Source organism: Pituophis catenifer, unplaced genomic scaffold (genome assembly GCF_029215685.1).
Source record: "Pituophis catenifer annectens isolate HBS135680 unplaced genomic scaffold, rPitCat1.0.hap2 SCAF_5, whole genome shotgun sequence".
NCBI lineage: Eukaryota > Metazoa > Chordata > Lepidosauria > Squamata > Colubridae > Pituophis > Pituophis catenifer.
In genome coordinates this window covers 58,907,768-58,932,404 of record NW_027256885.1, presented here as the reverse complement: position 1 = coordinate 58,932,404, position 24,637 = coordinate 58,907,768, and the positions used below count along the sequence as shown (strand labels likewise).

General features: G+C 38.3%; 1 protein-coding gene across 5 annotated transcripts in view; it reads right to left on the bottom strand.

Moving 5' to 3' along the window:
* Positions 1-24,637, bottom strand: part of LOC139317411 (phosphatidylinositol 5-phosphate 4-kinase type-2 beta) — a 144,779-nt gene that overhangs the window by 50,874 nt on the left and 69,268 nt on the right. For all 5 annotated transcript variants that reach the window (XM_070944456.1, XM_070944458.1, XM_070944459.1 and 2 more), the window contains one exon: positions 8,446-8,484. In XM_070944456.1, the coding sequence (XP_070800557.1) occupies positions 8,446-8,484 (39 nt within the window). The remainder of the gene's footprint in view (positions 1-8,445; positions 8,485-24,637) is intronic.

Sequence of the window (24,637 nt, the reverse complement as noted above, 5' to 3'; positions counted from 1 at the left end):
ATATCGAACCATCCAGTTATCATGATATAAACTTATATCCAGAAAAGGAGCAAAAAGCCTGGCAAGAGGCAATGGATAGAGAAATTGATTCATTGAAGAGGCTTGGTGTCTATGAAGTTGTAAGAATACCACCATATGAGAAACTTATAGGCTGTAGGTGGGTCTATAAGGTAAAGAAAAGTGTAGATGGGGTAGTAACCCATAAAGCTCGGCTTGTTGCACAAGGGTTCTCACAGACAGATAGAGACTATGATGAGGTTTTTGCTCCAAGTCTACGAGCAAGCACTTTGAGAACGATGCTTGTTTGGGCAGCTAGAAATAAATGCTCTATTACTCATTTAGATGTTGAGACAGCTTACTTGAACGCTCCATTGAGGCATACAATATATATGAAGAAACCTCCTGGTTATGATACACAGGATAGAACTGAGTGTTGGAGGCTACAAAAAAGCCTATATGGTTTAAGGCAATCAGGTTACGAGTGGAACCAATGTATAGTGCAGGAATTACATAACATTGGGTTCTATGAGGGCGTAGCAGATAAATGTCTGTTTAAAAAAGAACAGGATGGATGTGTTTCATTCTTGTTACTCTTTACAGACGACATTGCCATAATTACCAGAACTGACGCTGAGGCCAGAGAGATTATCGGTCAGTTGCAAACAAAATTTAAACTTAGAAATCTAGGACATATACGGCATTATCTAGGGCTGGATATCCTAAAAACATCTAGAGGATTTAAAATATCACAGTCTAATAAGATCTGCAAATTGTTGAAAAAATATGGGATGGAATTATGTAAACCTGCCAAGACTCCTATGACACAAGAATTCCAGCAGGATAGTTTGCAGAGTCCACAGTTCAGTAAAGAACTGTATCAATCATTAATAGGCAGTTTGTCGTATTTGAGCAACTGGACACGGCCTGATATAGCTTTTAGTGTTAATCAACTAGCACAATATAGTTCAGAGCCTACTGATAGGCATTGGCAGGCTGCTAAACGTGTTCTTAGGTATCTTAAAAGAACATTGCATTTTGCTATGTATTTAGAACCAAATGCCAATATGATATTAAAGGCATATGCTGATGCCAGTTTTGCCAGAAAATCTACGTCTGGAATAGCAATCATGTTGGATAACTGCCTGATTGGATGGAAATCAATTCGCCAGAAACACATCAGTTTGTCTACCATGGAAGCGGAGTTTTCTTGTCTATCACTTACATGTACTGAACTGATTTATTATAAACAGTTGATGGAAGATATTGGATTCAAAATGGATTATCCTATTACGGTTTATGAAGATAACCAGGCAGCCATTAAAATGGCTACGAATCTTGCTGTAAAGACAAATCTTTTATATTAATGGGTGACTAGAATGGAGTAATAGACACACAGAAAGATAAAAAAAGTTTATCAAAGATCTCAACACGTGCAAAATTACCTAAATCTTTTTTTGATATGATGGAAGATATAGAACTGAGAGATATTTGGAGAGAACGTAATGTGGAGGAAAGAGACTTTACTTTTTTTTCTGATAGACATCAATCCTTCTCCAGGATTGATTTTATACTAACCACAAATGATTTTATTTCCAGGGTGAAGAAGACGAAGATATGTCGAAGAACTTTAACTGTTCACAGTCCGGTTTGGCTGGAATTTGAACAGGAGAGGGGAGAAAGGAGGTCTTGGAGGTTAAATGAAAATTTATTTAGATATGAAGAAAATGTGAAAGAGCTTAAAAAACAAATGAAAGATTTTTTTGTTATTAATATGAATAAGGGTACATCTATGGAAATGGTCTGGGATGCTAGTAAGGCTTATATGAGGGGTATGTTAATACATATGAATAATAAATATAGACTAAAACAACAAAAGAAGCGGAAAGAGATAGAGGAAGAAATAAAAAAGAAAGAACAATTACTTATATTTAATCCAGGAGACAAGAAAGTAAAAGAAACAATAAATATACTACGAGGGCAATTTAATATGTTAATGACTGATCAGGTGGCAACTAGCTTGCAATATGCTAAACATAACACATTTTGTAATGCCAATAAACCAGGTAGGTGGTTGGCCTACATGTTGAGGAAAAAACAGAAATCACGAGTCATTGGTAGTACAGTGCCTTGATAGTACAGTGGTTTAGTGTACCCTGTTATTAACACAGCTGCCTGCAATTTCTGCTGGTTCGAATCTCTCCAAGGCTCAAGGTTGACTCAGCCTTCCATCCTTTCTAAGGTAGGTGAAATGAGGACCCAGTTTGTGGGGGCAATAAGCTGACTTTGTATAAAAAAAAATATACAAAAGAATGAAGGCTATTGCTTAACGCATTGTAAGCCGCCCTGAGTCTCCGGAGAAGGGTGGCATATAAATCAAATAAAAAAAAATAAAAAAAAATGGTAAGATAGAATTTAGAGGTAAGCAAGTTTACCAACAGAATATGATCAAAAAGGCTTTTTTGAATTTTATACAAAGTTATATGCTAGTGACTCAATACAAGGTATAGATAGATACTTAAAGGAAGGGAATATTCCTGAATTAACGTTGGAACAGAGGGAAGGATTGAATCAACCAATAACTTCTGATGAGATTACTGATGCAATTAAGCAATTAAAAATAGGGAAAGCTCCGGGAACAGATGGATTAACAGCTGTTTATTATAAGAATTTACAGCTTGAAATGGTAGAACCGCTTAGAGTTCTATTTTGTAAAATTCAATTAGGGGGAGGAGTCCCACCCTCTTGGAGAACAGCTTTTGTTTCACTAATCCCGAAGGAAGATCAAAATTGTACTAAACCTGAAAATTTTAGGCCAATTTCACTTTTGAACACAGATTATAAAATTTTTGCTAAGATATTAGCGAATAGACTAATGCCAGTTATGCAACAAACAATTCATAATGATCAATCAGGCTTTATAAAAGGGAGGCAAATGAAATATAATGTTAGACAAATTATAAACTTATTGGAATATCTGGAAAAAAACAACCAGGTCCCTGCAGCGTTCGTATTTTTGGATGCAGAGAAAGCATTTGATCGATTGAATTGGCAATTTCTGTTTAAGATAATAGAAAAAATGCATTTTGGGGAGCATTTTATACATTCAATTAGAGCAATATATCAGGAACAAACAGCACAAATAATAGTTATGGAGGTTTAACAGATGTGTTTAAAATTGAGAAAGGTACTAGGCAGGGTTGTCCCTTGTCGCCATTGTTGTTTATTTTAACTTTAGAAGTTTTGTTGAATAAGTTACGTGACTCTGATAAAATAAAAGGAATTGTAATTAGACAGCAGGATTATAGATTAAGAGCGTTTGCAGATGACCTGGTTGTTACTTTATCTCAACCTATAGAAGCGGCTCCCTATATGTTGGACATAGTAGCTCAATATGGCAAAGTATCTGGATTTAAAGTAAATCAACATAAGACAAAGATGATAATTAAAAATATGTCCATAACTCAAAGAGAAGACTTAGGGAGAATAACGGGGTTTGAAATAGTTAAGAAGGTTAAGTATCTAGGAGTATATATTGCAGCCTCAAACACGAAATTGTTTAAAAATAATTATGAAATTCTTTGGCAAAAAGTACAGAAAGAAATGGAAAATTTGAAAAAGTTACAACTATCATTACTGGGAAGGATAGCAGCAATAAAAATGAATGTACTACCTAGGTTTTTATTTTTGTTTCAAATGATACCAGTGCTTAAGAAAGATGGAAATTTGATGGAATGGCAGAAAGGGGTTAATACTTTCATCTGGGCTGGGAAGAAACCAAGAGTGAAACTGAAAATTATACAGGATATACGTGAGAGAGGAGGTCTTAAAATGCCTAACTTAAGATTGTATTATGAAGCAGCTGCTTTATCACAAATTAGTGATTGGTTTAACTTAACTGAAGAAAGAATGTTAAACATAGAAGGTTATGATTTGTTATATGGATGGCATGCTTATTTGTTATATGAAAAAAAGTGGATAAAGTGTTTAAGGGTCATATACTTAGAAATGTGTTGTTGAGGGTTTGGAAAAAGTACCAATATAAGCTAAATTATAAGATACCCATATGGGCAAATCCCAGACATGCAATAGAAAATATAAGTATAGAGCAAAAAACAGAGGTGATTACTTATAAAGAGCTTCTTTTTTTGGAAAGGGGTAAGTTGCAACTGAAATCTTTAGATGAATTAAAAGAAGAAGGGATAATTTATACTTGGTTTCAGTATGGTCAGCTTCAAGCTAGATGGAGGGAAGATCAAAAATTTGGTGTTATGCAAAATGAGGAAAATCTGATGAAACGGATTAGAGATCAAAGTCAGATGTATATTAAAAGGTTGTATAATGCATTATTGGAAAGATTCAGAAACGGAATTGGTTAAGGATTGTATGATAAAATGGGCACAAAACTTTCAGGAACCAGTGATGATGGAAACGTGGGAAAAGATTTGGGTCAGAAATGTTAAATTTACGCAAGCACAAAATTTGAGAGAGCATTTTTATAAAATGTTTTATAGATGGCACTTAGATCCTAAAAAAATTATCATGTATGTACTCGAATTTGCAAGCTAAATGCTGGAGATGTGAATGTAATGATGCAACCTATTATCATATATGGTGGACCTGTAAGAAAATCAAGGCATTTTGGATAAAAATTTGGTGGGTGATGCAGAATATTTTGAAAAGAAGGTTGAAATTTACTCCTCAATTGTTCCTATTGGGTATAACTACGAACTGTACAGTATCAGAGACTAAATTGATTTTGAATTTAATATCAGCAGCTAGGCTGTTGGTAGCGCAATATTGGAAGAAGGACTCTTTGCCTACTATTGAAGAATGGATACTGAAAGTAACGAACCTAGCAGAAATGGCGAAAATCTCAGTGTACTTGAAGGACTATACACAAGAAAGATACGTATCGGAATGGAGAAGATGGATTGATTATATTCAAAATAAGTATCAGACAAGAAAATATCAAATAGCTTATGAATGAACGTTAAGTATTAGAAGTATTATGTTATCTATAGTGGAGTTAAGGTTTCAGGGGGGGAGTTAGTAGTCTGAGGATAAGTAGGTTAATCTATCTTATGATTGTTAAATGAAATACCTTTTTTTTTTTTTAATTTGATTTATATGCCGCCCTTCTCCGGAGACTCAGGGCGGCTTACAATGCGTTAAGCAACCTTGTATTTTGCTCTGGGAAGTCTGGGGGGGAGGGTGGGATGAGGGGAGGGAAAGGGTGGGGGGAACATGGGGGGGAAGAAAATTCTTGTTTTTTTGTAAAACTTTTCAATAAAAAAAAAAAAAAACCCGACCAGGAAGACCTCCCGGGCTGCTGCAGCCAGTAGCTGAACCGTCAAGGCCATGGGAGGAGATTGCTATGGACTTCATAGTCGAACTGCCGAGGAGCGGTGGAAACACAGTGATCTGGACTGTAATAGACTTATTCTCCAAACAGGCACATTTCACACCCTGCAGTGGACTACCCTCAGCTCGCCAATTGGCCAAACTGTTCGTGAAACACATCTACCGCCTGCACGGAGTACCCAGAAGAATCATCTCCGATCGAGGTGTCCACTTTACAGCGAAATTCTGGAGGGAATTCCTTCGATCCATAGGATCATCCCAAGGCCTCAGCTCAGCGTTTCACCCGAGCACCAATGGGGGGGCGGAGAGATTGAATGCCATGATAGAGCAGTACCTGAGGTGCTACGTTGACTACCAACAATCGAACTGGGCGGACCTCTTATCGTTTGCGGAGGTCGCATATAACATTGCTGTCCACAGTAGCACAGCACTAACCCCATTTAAGATAGTGAGCGGCATGGATTTCGTCCCCATGCCGGAGTACCCAAGGGAACCTCCTTCCTCAGTTAGCTTGACCGACTGGATGGCAATGCTGAGAGAAACCTGGGAGAACGTCAAGAAGGCATTAGACAAGGCGGCACGGTCTTATAAGAAACAAGCAGATAAGCACCGAGCCCCCCCAAAGGCCGTTCCGAGTAGGGGAGAAGGTCTACCTCTCCACCAAGTATTTAAGACTCAGACTCCCGACCAGGAAACTGGGCCCGAAATTTATAGGACCATTTCCGATAGTAAAAATAATCAACCCAGTTACAGTACAATTGCAGTTGCCCCGGTTACTAGGGAGGATACACCCCGTTTTTCACAGTAGCCTCCTGAAGCCTGTGGTAGGGTCAACTTTAAGGCCGGTGCCACGTGATCCCCCAGGACCCTTGATTATTGGAGGCCACACCCACTATGAAGTACAGCGAATTTTTGATTCGAGGTGGCACAGGGGGCGCCTCCAATACTTAATTAAGTGGAAGGGTTACCCTTTGTCAGAAGCTTCCTGGGTGAAGAGCACAAACATCCAAGCTGACCGCCTTATAGCTAAATTCCATGCAGATCACCCGGACAAGCCGGGAGGGGGTGGGACACACTCTCGGACGGGGTAAAGGCACTAAACTTGTTGTGTGTCTTGCGCAGGCCTCACTGAGAGAATGAAGGGAGAGGGGACGGATGTCAGCTTCCAAGCTGCCATAAGGACGGAGAGGAGAGGCTTGAACTTTCACCTACTTAATTCCCCTGAAGAACTGTCTCCACGGAGATGGGATGGGGGGGGGACATTCCTGTGAACTGACGGAGATGGGATGAGAAGAGTGACTTGGAAGATGGCCAATGAGACGCAGAGAATTGGGAACCGGAAAGAGAGGTTTTGGGGGGGCCAAAGTTCAGTGCTAACTGCGCATTGAGTCAGGGTCAGTTCGTTATGCTCAATAAAGAGAAAAATTTCCTCAAAGATCAGGCGTTTGGAAATTCATTTATTTGGAGATAACAACGAAGCTTGACACAGGCTCAGGCTCAACCCGTCCAAGACCGAGTGGCTGTGGCTTCCAGCATCCCAATATAGTCAGTTGGTACCATCGCTGACTTTTGGGGGCGAGTCGTTGGCCCCCAGAGAGGGCTCGCAACTTGGGTGTCCTCCTGGATACACGGCTGTCTTTGGAAGAGCCTATGACGGCTGTGGCCAGGGGGGCTTTTTATCAGGTTCGCCTGATCCACCAGTTGCGTCCCTTTCTGGATCGGGATGCCTTACGCACAGTCACTCATGCCCTCGTCACGTCCCGCTTGGACTACTGTAATGCTCTCTACATGGGGCTCCCCTTGAGGAACACCCGGAGGCTCCAACTGGTCCAGAATGCGGCCGCGCGGGTGGTGATGTAACACCTCTCCTGCGCAAGCTGCACTGGCTCCCAGTGGTCTTCTGGGTGTGCTTCAAGGTTTTGGTTAGAGCGCTCCATGGCTTAGGGCCCGGGTATTTACGAGACCGCCTTCTGCCACCAGTAGCCTCCCACCGACCAGTACGCTCCCACAGAGAGGGGCTCCTCAGGGTTCCGTCGGCCAAACAATGTTGGCTGGCGGCCCCCAGGGGGAGAGCCTTCTCTGCGGGGGCACCGATCCTCTGGAACGAGTTGCCCCCGGAGATACGGCGGATCCCGGATCTGCGCACTTTCCGCCGTGCCTTAAAGACATTTTTGTTTCATCAAGCTGGGCTGACCTGACCATATTTTTTAAATTACTTTAATTTTAAATTGCTAAATTATGGGTTTTTAATATGGGGGTGTTTTAACTGTGGGCCAAATTAATTTAATTGGTTTTTTAATATTGTTTTAATTTTTGTATTTTCTGTATTTTATCTGCTGGCTGTTCACCGCCCCGAGTCCTTCAGGAGAAGGGCGGTATACAAAATAAATAAATAAATAAATAAATAAATAAATAAATAAATAAATAAATAAATAATAATAATAATAATAATAATAATAATAATAATAATAATAATAATAATAATATATGTGTATAGGTGAGAAATGGAAGGCGAGAGGATATCCACTTTTGACTGATGTCTCCTTTTTTGTTAATCTTTGATATGAATTTCCCCAACACTTAAATACTAAAAGGCTATCCCACCCTGACATTGAACAAACACTCTACTCCCAAACAAGAGTTTAAGCCATACAGCAGAATAGAAACAGATGTTTATTTTGATAAGCACTCATTGTTTTAAGCACTAATTAATAGTGTTATTTTAATATTATGCCAAACTGCTAATTTATGTATTTATTTCCAGATTCTACTAAACTTTGAAGTTTTTATATGATTTTGATTATCAAATGCAGCCTACTTTTAAAATATGCGTTTTCTTACAAAACTTAAAAATAAATGCTTTATTGAAAAAAGAATGCAAATATATGACATGAAAGATAGGGACATAATCATTATATGCTCTTTCCTAATTCTACCTATATGTTGCAAGGTACTGCATCTTCCCAGTTTCTCAACATGAACTTTCATCTGTTATACACCATAGGACAGTCACATTTTATAGGTTTATTCACACCAAAACACCAAGATTTTTATTTTAAAACTTTCTCCAACAGCAACTTTTACCTTTTCTTTGTCGCTGGCTTCTCTTGCTACTGTGGAACCCTGGAGGGGAAAATAAAGAATAGAAAGTGATTGCCTATTTAAAGCCAAAAGTTTTTTTTAAAAAAAAAACAACAACAACTGGCTACACATTTATAAAAAAAGGGCAAAGCCTGTGCATATTTCTTTGTGCTTATTCCCTCTCCTTTCATTTTCCAAACATTTAAACCACAAAAATGTTGTTTCTGGGAAAATATTACACTCCCCAGAATTGAATACATTAAGTCAGCTTTACTATGTCAGCTTTAGCTGATCCTTCATAGAAAAAGAGAATCTATGACCTCTGAGAACCTTTCCAACTCTATGATTCTATGATTTAGAAATGAAATATCAGTCAGTCATCTCATTCTCACTTTGTAGGTGTGATCCTCTCTAATGCAGTCTGGACTCCCCATGGCTGAAGGCAGAATTCTTACATAGACAGACCAGCAGGTTTCAAAGAACATGCTAAATCTAATCCAGAATAATAAAGCACAACTGCTATGTTCATAACATACCAAAATAAATGGGTGTTGGTCCTACCTGAACGCCATTTCTAGCAGAGCTGGAAGACAGCATCCAGGAATGGGTAGTAGCTCTATCTTCTGCATGGAGACTGAGCACGTGATCTTATTTGCATCTCTGGTCACTCCCTCCTTGTGTTGTGGCCGGCCAGCGGCCTGCGTGGATTGTTGCTGATCCCAATGATGAGGAGGCTGGTGTGGTGCTGTGCCAGCAGCCTGTGCAGCCGGCGCTCGAGTCGGACAGCGAGGAGGCTGAAGATGTGGTGCCAGAGGCAGGGATTCAGTCAGGGCCTTCAGAACCTCCAGAGGCTCCTTTAAGTGAAGAGGATGAAGAGGAGGAGCCTCTTCTCAATGCACAGGCACGCAGAGCTGCCAAAAGGCAGGAGTGGTTCCTCAGGAAGAGGACTCCTCGAGAGTAAGGCTTGGGGCTAATTGGCCACTCCCTTAGCCTATTTAAGAAAGTACGCAGCTTGTAACAAGCTGCAGGAAACAACTTTAGTTCGCTAATCATCGCATTGGGATGTCTCTGCAACCTTGCTTCTGGGCTTTCTGCCAACTCCAGTAAGACTCTGACTATCTTATCTATGGAATTCTGGCAGGCTGTTAAAAATGCTTTATTAACAGCCGGCATTTGCTAAAAATTTGTTATTTGAGTAAACTAAGTTTTGTTCTGTTCTGTCCCCCCCACCTCACATAGGCAGACACACGAGCAAAAGACATCTACCAGTAATTTATTTTTACAAGCTGACCTGAATCCTTTGGCAGATAAGTGCTGGCAGCTACTTTCCGAATGCCTGCCAAGTTTCTTATCACCTCTAGAAACAGAAGTCAGCGTATCTGTAGTCCGTTGCTGGGGCAACCAAGAGTTCACAAGGCACAAAAGAGTAGTCAGAAGTCATTCACAAAGTCCAAGCCTTAATTCCGAAAGATATCCCATCTGGAGCTCAAGATATGCAGTTTTTGTCCATCACAGAGCCTGCAGAGCAACCCCACCCACTTTTATCCCCTGTGGGGCATGGCTCAGTGACTCAGCAATCTCTGGCCCTTCCACACCTCTTCCTTTGCTGCGCACGCCTCTCCTTCTGACGCTGCCTGGGATCAATCCAAGATTGATCTTCATCACTCCTTATTAGTGGGTGCTCCGACATGCCTTCATCCTGGCCTTCAGCTGGAACCTGAGGCGTTGCCAGAAAGGAGGGTCCTGGAGAGGGAGGCTTTGTCACTTCCTCCCCATCACTTTCAGAGTCATCTTCCTCCGTGAGGACAGGCTCGGGAGCCGGAGTCACAACATGTTCAGAGTTTGTGTGTGCTGTGTTCTTTGGAATCCGTAGCTGGGGCAGAACACCATGTCTGGTGATTCCCCACTTCGGCGAAGGCATAGTGATGAATAGACTTGTGACCTGCAAAACAGTAGCCCCTCCCGGACTGTGGACCAGACGTTAATAAGGGTGGGGCTGGATGCTCTCTTCCAGCTCTACTAGAAATGGTGTTCAGGTAGGACCAACACCCGTTCTCCCTAGAGCTGTACGAGAGCATCCAGGAATGGGACATACCAAAGGCTGCCTGTCCCCTACGGGTGGGAGCAGTCTGGTCCCAAGTCCCCCCCGACACGATGAACTCTCTGGAGGACTCGCCTCCCAAAGGCTGCCTCCGCCGAGGCAAAGGAATCTAACTTATAGTGCCGAATAAATGGAGATGGGGAGGACCAGGTAGCTGCCTGACACACTTCCTCAATAGAGGCCTGTGTCGCCCACACCACAGTCATGGCCGCACTTCTGGTGGAATGCGCTATGTGCCTAGGTGTAGGTAGGTGTTGCACCTCATATGCTTTGGAAATGCAAGCTCTAATCCAGCGACCCACCATCGAAGGAGTGATCCTGTGTCCTAGTGTAGATGGTTGAAAGGAGATAAAGATTCCGTTTTCGACTTCCGGTTTGGCGTCGCGGTGAGACAGTCGGGGAAATAGCGGGCTCTGATGAGCGGCGCGAAAACTCCGGCTACCGAATCGCCGCCGATGGGTCTTCGGAACGGAACCGTCCTGCAGGGACGGGGAAGAAGGAGGGGTACCTCAGACGACCAAGAGGAACAGGCAAGTTCCTCGGAGGTCAGAGGGAACCCTCTGTGAGTCGGTGGCGGGGGGCGGCAGCCATGGCAGCTGCCACGAAGCTGCGACAACCGGGCTAAGAGATGTGCAGGAGGAAAGTGGAGTGAAACGGAGCTTTTTGAAGCCGAGTGAGTGACAACCAACCCAGGCTTGTAACAACGCTTAGAGCAATATTTTTAACTATAAGACCCCTAGCCTTAAAACAGCGGCTGAACAACAAAGGGGCTATAGAAAGTTTAAAATGTAACTTTAAAGAGACAAAGACCCGATAAACAACTAACTCTTGAACAGAGCTAATGGGATTAAATATCGAGACATGGTGAAAAGACTGGATATTTTAAAATTTGAACTGGATCTTAAAAAAGAAGAAGATTTGATATTCTTAAAATCAAAGGAAGAAGAGTAATTAAATTGGACTGTTATATAACTGAAACAAAATGGATACGTGCATGACTAATGGAAAATGTGGATTGTAGAGGGACACCTTCTGGCTTAAAAAGGAACATTGCAATTTGTCTTTGTTATGGAAAATTCTGAACTTTACAGATAATAGCCTTGGGATTTTGTGGAGGAGGTTTTTCTTCTTGTCTGCAGGCAGTTTGATTTTGGTGAAAAGAAAAGGAAATTACAATCACAACCACCACTGACACTAAGGGATTTACAGGAGGCTTTAAAATCTCAAACCAAAGAAATAGAAGTCAAAATGGAAGAAACGAATAGTAAGATGGAGCAAATGAATAATAAAATGGAACTAATAATGAAAGGGATGGAAGGAATGTCAGATGAAGTGGGTGAAATTAGAGAAACTATCAATACTAAGAATAAGGAAATGAGAGAAGATATGGTAATGGCATTTCAGGGGTTGGCTAAGTATATTGTGGAGTTGGACGAAGCGGTGGTAGAAATTAGTCAAAGTAATTTAAAATTGGAAGAGGAAATGATTGATGCTCAAAATAAGATGGAGAGGTTTGAAGAAGAGGCAGTAATGTCTCAATATAGAGATGGAATTTGCGTTGAGAGTAAGAGGAATGAAAGAGAATCAGCAAGAAAATCTGAGAGAGATATTTGCAAAGGCTTTTGCACCTATAATGGGATGGCAACCCGAGGAACTTATAATGGAAATTGATAAAATATTTCATGTTAATTCCGGGATTGCGAGGCAGAGGAAACTTCTGAGAGATATTGTGATTTACTTCACAAAAAGGATGATTCGAAATGAGATTATACAAGTTTTTTATGACAAGAGATTTAAAGTGGAAGACCAAGAGGTTGTAATAATGAAAGCAATCCCCCCAAAAATTCTAAGACAAAGAAAGGAGTTTGCCTTTCTGGCAGATGAATTAAAAAAACAACAGCACCGGTTTAGATGGGATATACCAGTTGGAATAGTGGTGGACTATTTAGGAACAAGATATCGACTTAATACAATGTTGAAAGCAAAAGATTTTTATAGCAATGTATTGAAAGCTGGACCCCCACCATTTCCGGAAACTAAAAAGACAAATGAAGAAGGGACAAGGCACAAAAAAACAGAAGGGAAGCAGATACAAGCTGAAGGAATGAACTCGCTGACTGCAGAAGAGATACAGCAATTAGTGGATATTGAACAGCCGTTGGTACCAATAGAAGAAGTAAAGGAACAAAGAGTGACAAGAGCCGCATCTAGACGTAAACAACAAGAACAAAAGGAACAGCAATTTAAAATTAAAGCCCATGAAGTTACTAAGGAAGTAGTGGGAGGAGCAAAACCAAAGAGGCAGGTGTACCTGGATCTGCAGGATGTGCTTCAGAAACTTCAAGTTACAAAAAATGATGACTAAATTTCTAACTTGGAATGTTAATGGTTTAAATTCACCGCAAAAGAGGAAGAAAATATTTCATTATTTGAACCAATATAAAAATGATGTTATCTGTTTGCAGGAGACTCATATTAGAACAAAAGATCAGAAATATTTAACAAACTCTAGATTAGGAACACATTTTATTGCTTCGGCGCCAGACAAGAAAAATGGAGTAGTTATATATTTAAAGAAGGATTTAACAGCTAAATTAATTGAAGCTGACACGCAAGGAAGATATATTAAAATTGAACTTTTAATAGAAGGGAAGAAAACACTTGTAAGTGGAGTATATGCACCAAATCAACAGCAAGAAAAATTTTACAAACTTTTATATAACAAGATAACCCAATGGGATTATAGATCTTTTATTTTAATGGGAGATTGGAATGGAGTTTTGGATACACAAAAAGATAAAAAAGGACCCTTTCAAGGTATTCAAAGTCGTGCTAAGCTGCCCAAATCTTTTTTTGAGATGATGGATGATTTGGAGTTGAGAGATATTTGGAGAGAGCAAAATGCTGAAGAGAAAGATTTTACTTTTTTCTCCGACAGACATCAATCCTTTTTTAGGATTTTTTTTTTTTATTGTAAAAGTTTTACAATTACATTTTCACCCCATTTTCGCCCCCCTAACCCACCCCAAACTCCCCAACCCACCCTCCCTAACCCCCCCTAACCCTCCCCCCCCCGGACTTCCATAGAATATACCCCATCATTATCCCCTTTATATAAAAAACCTTGAGCTCTAAACCCCCCCAACCCCCGTATTATTTTTCATCTTCACATAGTTCAAATATTTCTATCTTAATATAATATAATATAATACTATCAATAAAAAGCTATTTGATACTTCCTAGTTTGATATTTGTTCTGCACATAATCTATCCACTTTTTCCATTCACATTCATAAGTCTCTTGTGAGCGGTCTTTTAAATATGCTGAAATCTTCGCCATCTCAGCGAAACTGGCCATCTTCAAAATCCATTCTTGAACAGTAGGCAAAGCTTCATTTTTCCAATATTTACCTATCAACAATCTCGCTGCTGTAATCATATACAAAATCAACTTTGTTTCGTCCACTGTAAAACCCTTAGCTATACCCAATAGAAACAATTGTGGAGAAAATTGAATTTTTTTCTTCAAAATATTCTGCATGACCCACCAAATTTTTATCCAAAAAGCCTTAACTTTCTTACAGGTCCACCAAATATGATAATATGTAGTATCTGTACAATCACACCTCCAACATTTTGGCTGAACATTAGGGTACATACACGACAGTTTCTTAGGGTCTAGATGCCATCTATAAAACATTTTGTAAAAATTTTCCCTCAAATTCTGCGACTGTGTAAATTTGACATTCTGAACCCAAATTTTTTCCCATGTTTCCAACATCACTGGTTCTTCAAAATTTTGTGCCCACTTAATCATACAATCTTTGACTAATTCAGTTTCTGAGTCCCTTTCTAACAAAACATTATAAAGTCTTTTAATATGCATTGGACCTTTCTCTTTTATACGTCTAACCAGTTCTTCCTCATGCAACATAATACCAATTTTTTGGTCCTCTTTCCATCTCAGTTGTAGTTGATTATATTGAAACCAAGTTAAGTTAATCCCTTCATCCAACAGTGTCTGTAATGTCTTCAACTGCCATCTGCCCGCATCTGTAAAAAGAACCTCTTTGTATAAAAACCCCCCGAGTGACATTATATTTGTATTCCACATAATATGACCAAGATCCAGCCATAGCGGTATTTTATAATCCCATTTGAATCGGTGCTTCTTCCAAACTCTCATCAAAGAATCTCTAAGTATATGGCTTTTAAATACTTTATCCACTTTGTTATCATAGAATAAATAAGCATGCCATCCAAATTCAAGATCAAAACTTTCTATATTCAGTATTCCAGTCTTTTTCCTTCCAAACCAATCACTTGCTAAAGTCAAAGCTGCTGCTTCATAATATAACTGTAGGTTTGGAAGTTTAAGACCTCCCCTTTCTGGAACATCTTGCATGATTTTCAATTTCACTCTCGGTTTTTTCTCGTTCCAGACAAACTTATTCACTCCAGTTTGCCAGACTTTCAATTGTTTATCACTTTTAAGCACCGGAATCATTTGAAACAAAAAAAGAAATCTTGGCAAAATGTTCATCTTAACTGCTGCTATTCTCCCAAGTAAAGACAGCTGCAGTTTTTTCCACATCTCCATATCTTTCTGTACAACTCGCCACAGTACTTCGTAGTTATTTTGAAACAATTTAATGTTTGATTCTGCAACCTGAACTCCTAGATATTTAACCTTTGGTACAATCTCAAAACCTGCCTTGTTTTGAAATTCATGTCGTCGATCTTGTGTCATATTTTTAACTATCATCTTAGTTTTTTTCTGATTCAATCTAAAACCTGATACTGTACCATAATCTTGTATAATGTCTTTCATCTGGATTATTGATTCCATCGGCTGTGTTAGGGTAACAACCAGATCATCTGCGAATGCCCTTATTCTGTAATCCTCTTGCCTTATCACTATACCTTTCAAGTTATTCGAATCCCGTATTGTGTTCAACAAGACTTCTAGTGTTAAAATAAATAACAATGGGGATAACGGACAGCCTTGTCTGGTCCCTTTTTCAATATTGAACTCTGATGTCAAACTTCCATTAATAATAATCTGTGCCTTTTGTTCTTGGTAAATTGCTGAGACCGCCTGTATAAATTGGTCTCCAAATCCCATTTTTCTTAAAGTCTTTAGTAGAAAATTCCAATCCACTCTATCAAAGGCCTTCTCCGCATCCAAGAAGACCAGCACTGCAGAGATCTGTTTATTCTTCTCAAGATATTCCAATAAATCTATAACTTGCCTTACATTGTCCTTCATGTATCTGCCCTCTATAAATCCCGCTTGGTCATCGTGAATCACCTCTTGGATTACTGGCATCAATCTGTTGGCTAATACTTTTGCATAAATTTTATAGTCATTATTTAAAAGAGATATTGGTCTATAATTTTCCGGTTTTTTAGGACCTACTTGTTCTTTTGGTATCAAAGTAATATATGCTGATTTCCATGATGGGGGTATTTTACCCCCTTGTTGTATATTGCAAAATAAGTCTCTAAGTTGTTCCACCATTTCTGCTTGTAAAGTTTTATAATACACTGCAGTCAATCCATCTGTTCCAGGAGCTTTAGCTGTTTTCAATTGTTTAATTGCTGCGATTATTTCCTCGACTGTTATAGGATAGTTCATTCTTTCTTTTTGTTGGCTAGTAATTTTTGAGACTCTTTTCTCTTCTAGATATTTTTCTATAAGTCCATTCTGTATATCATCTTTAGCATATAATTTAGTGTAGTAGTCTACGAAGACTTCTTTAATCAGTTTTTGTTGAGAAATTTCTTTCCCTCCAATATCAATACTCTCAATAGTCCGTATACTCTGCTTCTTCCTTAAGGTGTAGGCCAACCATCTTCCCGGTTTATTAGCATTACAGAACGTATTATGTTTCGCATATTGTAAGTTTGTTGCAGCTTGCTCCGCCAAAAGCATTTGAAATTGATCTTTCAAAAGTTTTATAGCACCAGATATTCTTTCATCTGTTGGGTTTTTAATGAGTAGCTGTTCCTTATTCTTTATTTCTACTTCCAATTCGAGTCTTTTCTTTTGTCGATTCTGTTTGTGTTTAGAGTTCATATAAATGAGTACCCCTCTCATATACGCTTTACTCGCATCCCATACAATTTCAATTGGGGTGCCCTTATTCAAGTTCATCTCAAAAAATTCTTTCATCTGTTTTTTAAGTTCTGTTATATTTTTTTCATATCTAAACAAATTTTCATTTAATCTCCATGACCTTCTCTCAGTCTTTCCCATCTCAATTTCTATCCATACAGAACTATGATCAGTTAAAGTTCTTGGAAATATCTTTGTTCTTTTTGTTTTAACAAGTAAATCGTCTGATAACAAAATAAAGTCAATCCTGGAAAAAGATCTATGTCTATCAGAGAAAAAAGTATAGTCCAATTCTTTTGGGTTATAAATTCTCCAAATATCTTTTAATTCCAAATCTTCTTTCATATCAAAAAAAGTCTGTGGTAGTCTGATCCTTACTTTCGCCAAACTCTTTTTATCTAGTTTAGAATCAATTACTCCATTCCAATCTCCCATTATTAAAATAGATCTGTAATCCCATTGCAATATTTTATTATGTAAAGTCTTATAAAAATGATCCTGTTGTTGGTTCGGAGCATAAATTCCAATCAAAAGAATTTGACCGTTTGCTGTATGCAATTCAATTGCGATAAACCTACCACCTTCATCTGCTTCTATAATTTTAGCAGACAATCTTTTATTTACATAAATAACCACACCATTCTTTTTTTCCGAAGTTGAAGCTATAAAATGTGTTCCTAATTTAGAGTTTATCAGGTATTTATGATCTTGAGTTCGAATATGAGTTTCTTGTAAACAAATTATGTCATTATTAAATTGTCTCAGATATGTAAATAACTTCTTCCTTTTTTGTGGTGAATTTAATCCGTTAACATTCCAAGATAAAAGCCTAATTGTCATCTTGACCTTTCTGAAGCGATGAGCTGCCTTGCCTCGTTTCTTCTGAGGTCTTCGGCCTTGCTCCCCCCATGGCTTCACTTTGTGTGGTGCTTTTAGTTCCCCTTTTATATTGACTTTCTTGTTGTTGTTTTTCTTTTATTTGCTTGGAAATTGCACGAGTTATACGCTGGTCCTTAACTTCAGGCATCCAAGCTAGATCCAAAGCAGCATCTCTTGTTGACAAAATTGGTGAAGATTCTAACAGGGATTCCTCCATAAGGCCTCCTCCTCCAACAGCTCCCTGCATTTCCACTAATTCCATCTGCTTGGACTGTTGTTCCCTCTCATGCTGAAATTGCTTTTCCTTATCACTTTTTGTCTCCAGCATTGTAGATGTACGTGGGGATGATGATCTTTCTTTAAGAATATTATAGTAAAAATATTCCGCCTTCTGAAAAGTATTCAATCGGTGGCTCTCTCCATTATATTTCAAAATTATACCAGTTGGGGCATCCCACCGGAATGGTATTTCTTGCTTTTGCAATTCATTCACTAGAAACCTATATTCTTTTCGATCTTTTAACATCTTAGGTGGTAATTCCTTGTAGATTCCAATTTGAGCTCCCTCCACTTGCACAGAGGAAAGAAAGGATCTTTGCAAAATATCATTTCTTATTCTTCTGTCAGTAAAATATATCACCACATCTCTGGGCAATTTTCTTTGTCTAGCCACCCATGAATTCACTCTGTAAATTTTGTCTATTTTATAGACCACATCTGCTGGATCAATTTTTAACAATACAGCCAGGGCATCAGAACAAATCTGTCTCAAATCTTGCCTATCATTCTCTTTTATTCCTCGAAGCCTAATAGCAAATTCCATGGATCGAAACTGTATCATTGTAATTTCATTTTCAACTCTCTGCACTTTATTATCCACATCAACAATTTTAGAATCAGTATCCTTCATTTTGACATTAACTTCTGATTTGAATTCTTCCAGTTTGGAATCCACTTTGGTAATGGTTTCTGCCAAATCAGAAACCACATTTGACAATTTGTCAGACACCTTGTCATAATTCTCTTTCATTGCCTCTTTAAATTCATTAATTTCTTTCTTCATTTCCTGTTGTGATTTTTGAAATTTATCATCCAGAGCCTGGGTAATAAAATCTTTCAAACTTTGAACATCAAAATCCTTTCCCTCACTCTGCTGACTGGGAGGGGGCTGCTGTTCCGGTTTGTGAGTGGGAGATCCCTCCCCTGCAGCCTTTCCTTCCTGTTTCTTTGAAGCCATTCTGCCACGTAAATTAACTTTTCTGAAAAAAGGAAGTCTTTTTTTTTTTCCCTTTGCACCTCCACAAAGTCCTTTGAAAAAGTCCCCCAGATTTAATCAAATTAGAAATTAAATAAGCTGAAGCAAGCTCAGGTTTATTTTAAAAAGGAATTTTTCTTCCACTCTTCTCTGTTCGCTTGCTACAAGCAGTGCTACAATGTAGCTTATTGAAATAGCTTTGCGAGATCACTCTCCCTTTCAGCTTGTTAACACTGGAACGGCGCCATTTTTTCAAGCCGTTTCCGCTCGCTCTAACTTTTCCCAAATCAGAAGTTCAAAAACAAAGAAATACTTGCAGTTTCTTGGTTTAGGGGTTGAGGTTGTGTTATAGCAAAATTATTTTCCAATCAATTTAGATGTTTGCTGCAGCCGGCTTGCTCTGACAGGCAGAGTCGTCCCACGCCGTCCGGAGTCTCTGCAAGTTGAAAGGGAGCCGCGCCCGTTTCCTCCCCAGTAGCAGACTTCTGGGGGTTCACGGGGGCTCGACCTGCCTCTTGCTTCCCTCTTCTCCTCAAATCCTCAGGATTTTGGAGTTTTCAAGCCGCTCCCCTCACTCGGAGCAGCTCTACAGGCGGCGGGGCTGGCGGTCCTTCAAAAGCGACCGTCTTCGCCGGTGGCAAACAAACCCGGAAGTCCCAATCCTTTTTTAGGATTGATTTTATACTAATCACCAATGATTTTTTTTTCTAGGGCAAAGAAGATTAAGATATGTCCAAGGATGTTATCAGATCATAGTCCGGTTTGGAAGGAATTGGATCAGGGAAAAGGGGATAGAAGATCTTGGAGGTTAAATGAAAATTTGTTTAGATATGAGGAAAATGTGAAAGAATGTAAAAAACAAATGAAGGAATTTTTTGTTATGAATATGCATAAGGGCACTCCAATGGAAATGGTTTGGGATGCAAGTAAGGCTTATATGAGAGGAGTTCTAATATATTTGAATAATAAATATAGACGTAGAAAAGAACAAAAGAGGAAAGAGTTAGAAGAGGAGATAAAGAAGAAAGAGAAAGTACTTATTTTGAACCCAACTGATAAGAAAGCGAAAGATACAATAAACCTGTTGAAAGGGCAGTTTAATATGTTGATGGCAGACCAGGTGGCAACTAATTTACGATATGCCAAACTTAATACTTTTTATAATGCTAATAAACCAGGTAGATGGCTATCTTATATGTTAAGGAAAAAACAAAAATTACGTACTATAGAGAAAATAGAGTATAAAGGAAAAGAGGTGTATCAGCAAGATATTATTAAAAAGGTATTCGCAGAATTTTATTCAAAGTTATAAGCTAGTGATACAATTCAAGGTTTAGATATAGATAGATACTTACAAGAAGTGAATATTCCTATAGTTACACAGGAGCAAAGGGATGGAATGAATTATCCAATAACTTCTGAGGAAATTATCTTATCAATCAAACAATTAAAAGTGGGTAAAACACCAGGTACAGATGGTTTGACAGTTACTTATTATAAGAGCTTACAGGTTGAAATGTTGGAACCTTTAAAGGAGTTATTTAGAATAATTCAGATGGGAGGAGAAGTGCCTCCATCCTGGAGGACAGCTTTTATATCACTGATTCCAAAGGAAGACCAAGATCTTAGTCAACCAAAAAATTATAGACCAATCTCTCTTTTAAATATTGACTATAAGATATTTGCCAAAATATTAGCAAATAGATTAATGCAGGTTCTGCAACAAGTAATTCATAACGACCAATCAGGATTCATAAGTGGAAGACAAATGAAATATAACGTTAAGACAGATTATAAATTTACTGGAGTATTTGGAAATAAATAACCAAATTCCTGCAGCGCTGATTTTTTTGGATGCTGAGAAAGCATTTGACCAACTGAATTGGCAATTTTTATTAAAAGTATTAGATAAGATGGAATTCGGGGATTTTTTTTTACGATCTATTAGGGCAATATATCAGGAACAAACAGCCCAAATAATAATTAATGGTAGTTTAACGGAAATTTGTAAAATTGAAAAGGGAACAAGACAGGGTTGTCCCCTGTCGCCATTATTGTTTGTTTTAATATTGGAAATATTACTGATTAAAATACGTGATTCAAGCAAAATTAAGGGGATTAAAATAAGACATCAAGATTATAGATTAAGAGTGTTTGCAGATGACTTGGTTATTACATTGAGCCAACCAACTAAATCGGTTATAGAGTTAATGGATATAATAATACAGTACGGGTGAGTGTCTGGATTTAAGATACAGTTGCAAGAAAAAGTATGTGAACCCCTTGGGATTATGTGGAGTTTTGCATGAATTGGTCATAAAATGTGCTTTGAACTTCATCTAAGTCACAACAATAGAAAAACACAGTCTGCTTAAAATAATACTACACAAACATTAGATGTTGCCATGGTTTAATTGAACATAACATGTAAACATTCACAGTGCAGGGAGGAAAAAGTATGTGAGCCCCTAGCCTAATGACTTCTCCAAGAGCTAATTGGAGCCAGGAGTGAGCCAACCTTGACTCCAATCAGTGTGATGATATTGGATGTGTTGCTGACAGCTGTCCTGCCCTTTAAAAACACACACCTGTTTTGGGTTTACTGGTTTCAAGAAGCACTGTCTGATGTGAACCATGCCTTGCAGAAAAGAGCTCTCAGAAGACCTACGATCAAGAATTGTTGACTTGCATGAAGCTGGAAAGGGTTACAAAAGTATCTCCAAAAGCCTTGATGTTCATGTGTCCATGGTAAGACAAACTGTCTACAAATGGAGAAAGTTTAGCACTGTTGCTACTCTCCCTAGGCGTGGTCGTCCTGTAAAAATGACTGCAAGAGCACAGCGCAGAATGCTTCATGAGGTAAAGAAGAATCCTAGAGTGTCAGCTAAAGACCTACAGAAATCTCTGGCACATGCTAACATTTTTGTTGACACATCTACAATAAGGAAAACATTAAACAAGAATGGAGTACATGGGAGGACACCATGGAGGAAGCCATTGCTGTCCAAAAAAAATATTGCAGCACGTTTGAAGTTTGCAAAAGAGCACCTGGATGTTCCACAGCACTACTGGCAAAATATACTGTGGACAGATGAAACCAAAATTGAGTTGTTTGGGAAGAACACACAACACTATGTGTGGAGAAAAAAAGGCACAGCACACCAACATCAAAACCTCATCCCCACTGTAAAACATGGTGGAGGGAGCATCATGGTTTGGGGCTGCTTTGCTGCCTCAGGGCCTGGACGGATTGTTGTCATTGATGGGAAAATGAATTCCAGAGTTTATCAAGACATTTTGCAGGAAAACATACGACCATCTTTCCGCCAACTGAAGCTCCGCAGAGGATGGGTGATGCAACAGGACAATGACCCAAAGCATACAAGTAATTCAACAAAAAAATGGCTTCAACAGCACAGAATACGCCTTCTGGAGTGGCCCAGTCAGAGTCCTGACCTCAACCCGATTGAAATGCTGTGGCATGAACTTAAGAGAGCGATTCACACCAGATATCCCAAGAATATTGCTACATTGAAACAGTTTTGTGAAGAGGACTGGTCCAAAATTACTCCAGATCGTTGTGCAGGTCTGATCTGCAACTACAGGAAACTTTGGTTGAGGTTATTGCTGCCATTCCTCCCTGCACTGTGAATGTTTACATGTTATGTTCAATTAAACCATGGCAACATCTAATGTTTGTGTAGTATTATTTTAAGCAGACTGTGTTTTTCTATTGTTGTGACTTAGATGAATTTCAGAGCACATTTTATGACCAATTCATGTAAAACTCCACGTAATCCCAAGGGGTTCACATACTTTTTCTTGCAACTGGAAATAAGCAAAAAACTAAAATAATAGTAAAAAATATGACTACAAGACAAAAAGAAGTGCTAGAAAGATTAAAGGGATTTGAAATAGTTAAAAAGGTTAAATATTTGGGAGTATGTATTACAGCTTCAAATGTGAAATTATATAAAAATAATTATGAATTGTTGTGGCAAAAGGTACAAAAAGAGATTGAAAGATGGAATAAATTACAGATGTCCCTGTTGGGAAGAATTGCAGCAGTGAAAATGAATATCCTGCCAAAATTTTTATTCTTGTTTCAAATGATACCAATACTTAAGAAAGATGCGAACTTGAATGAATGGCAGAAAGGTATTAATAAATTTATTTGGGCAGGGAAAAGACCAAGAGTAAAGCTTAAGATAATGCAAGATGTACGTGAAAGAGGAGGTCTTAAAATGCCTAATTTGAGATTATATTATGATGCAGCTGTTTTATCAACAATTAGTGACTGGTTTAATCTAACGGAAGATAGAATATTGAATATTGAGGGATATGATTTATTATATGGATGGCATGCGTATCTGTTGTATGATAAAAAGGCGGATAATGTTTTTAAGACTCACATATTAAGGAATGCTCTGTTGCGTGTCTGGAGAAAATATCAATATAAATTAAATCATAAGATACCTATATGGGCAATACCCAGACATGCGATAGAAAATATAAGTGTGGAACAGAAACAAGATAGGACTACATATAAGGAACTTCTTATAATGGAAAGGGAATACATTGCAATTAAAGTCTTTAAATGTATTAAGAGAAGAAAAGATAGCCCAGACTTGGTTTCAGTTCGGACAGTTACATGCGAGATGGAAAGAGGATCAGAAAATTGGTATCATAAAAACTGATGAAAATTTGGTAAAACAAATTAGAGATCAAGGTCAATCGCATATAACAAGGTTATATAATGCATTGATAGAAATAGATTCAGAAACTGAATTAGTTAAAGATTGTATGATAAAATGGGCACAGAATATCTAGGAACCAATAATGATGGAAACTTGGGAAAAAATTTGGGTTAGAAATGTGAAATTTACACAAGCACAAAACTTGAGAGAAAATTTTTATAAAATGCTTTATAGATGGCATCTAGATCCTAAAAAACTAGCATGTATGTATCTGAACCAACAACCTAAGTGTTGGAGATGTGATTGTGATGATGCAACTTATTATCATATATGGTGGACGTGTAAAAAAGTTAAAGCTTTCTGGATAAAAATATGGTAGATTATTCAGAAGATTTTTAAGAAAAAGATAAGTTTCACCCCACAGTTATTTTTGTTGGATATTATCTCAGACTGTACTCTTATTGAAACTAAATTGATGTTAAATTTAATAACAGCAGCAAGACTGTTAGTGGCGCAATATTGGAAGAAAGAAGATTTACCTACTTTAGAAGAATGGACATTAAAAGTATCGAACTTAGCAGAAATGGCAAAAATCTCAGCATATTTGAAAGACCAATCACAAGAAAGATATATTGTGGACTGGAGAAGATGGATTGATTATATTCAAAACAAATATGGGACTAAAAAGTTTCAAATAGTATATGAATGAATATTTGGATTTAAGAAGATATGTTATTACTTAGCTACGTAAATAGGGAGTTAAAGTGAAAAAGGGATGAAAAGAGTTTATAGATAGTTAGCATATGTTAGATTAAGATTGCTAAATGAAATACCGTATTTCGCTCTGGGAAGTCGGGGGGGAGAAGGGGGAGGGGAGGGAGGGGTAATGGGGAGGGAGGTGGGGCTCAAAACTTGGTTAAAATGTTTGTAAAAACTTTTCAATAAAAAAAAAGGAAATTATAATGGAACTCCTATAATTGGAACAATAATAATTTTAAAAACTGGCGCAGGAATAAAAGAAGGATCTAGTGCAGGCTCAAGAGAAGGGAACTTGATGCATTATATCCGGAATAAAAATAAGAAAAAGATTTAATATGACATATGGAGGACAAAATTTGAAGACTTTGAAAATGGAAGGAAATATA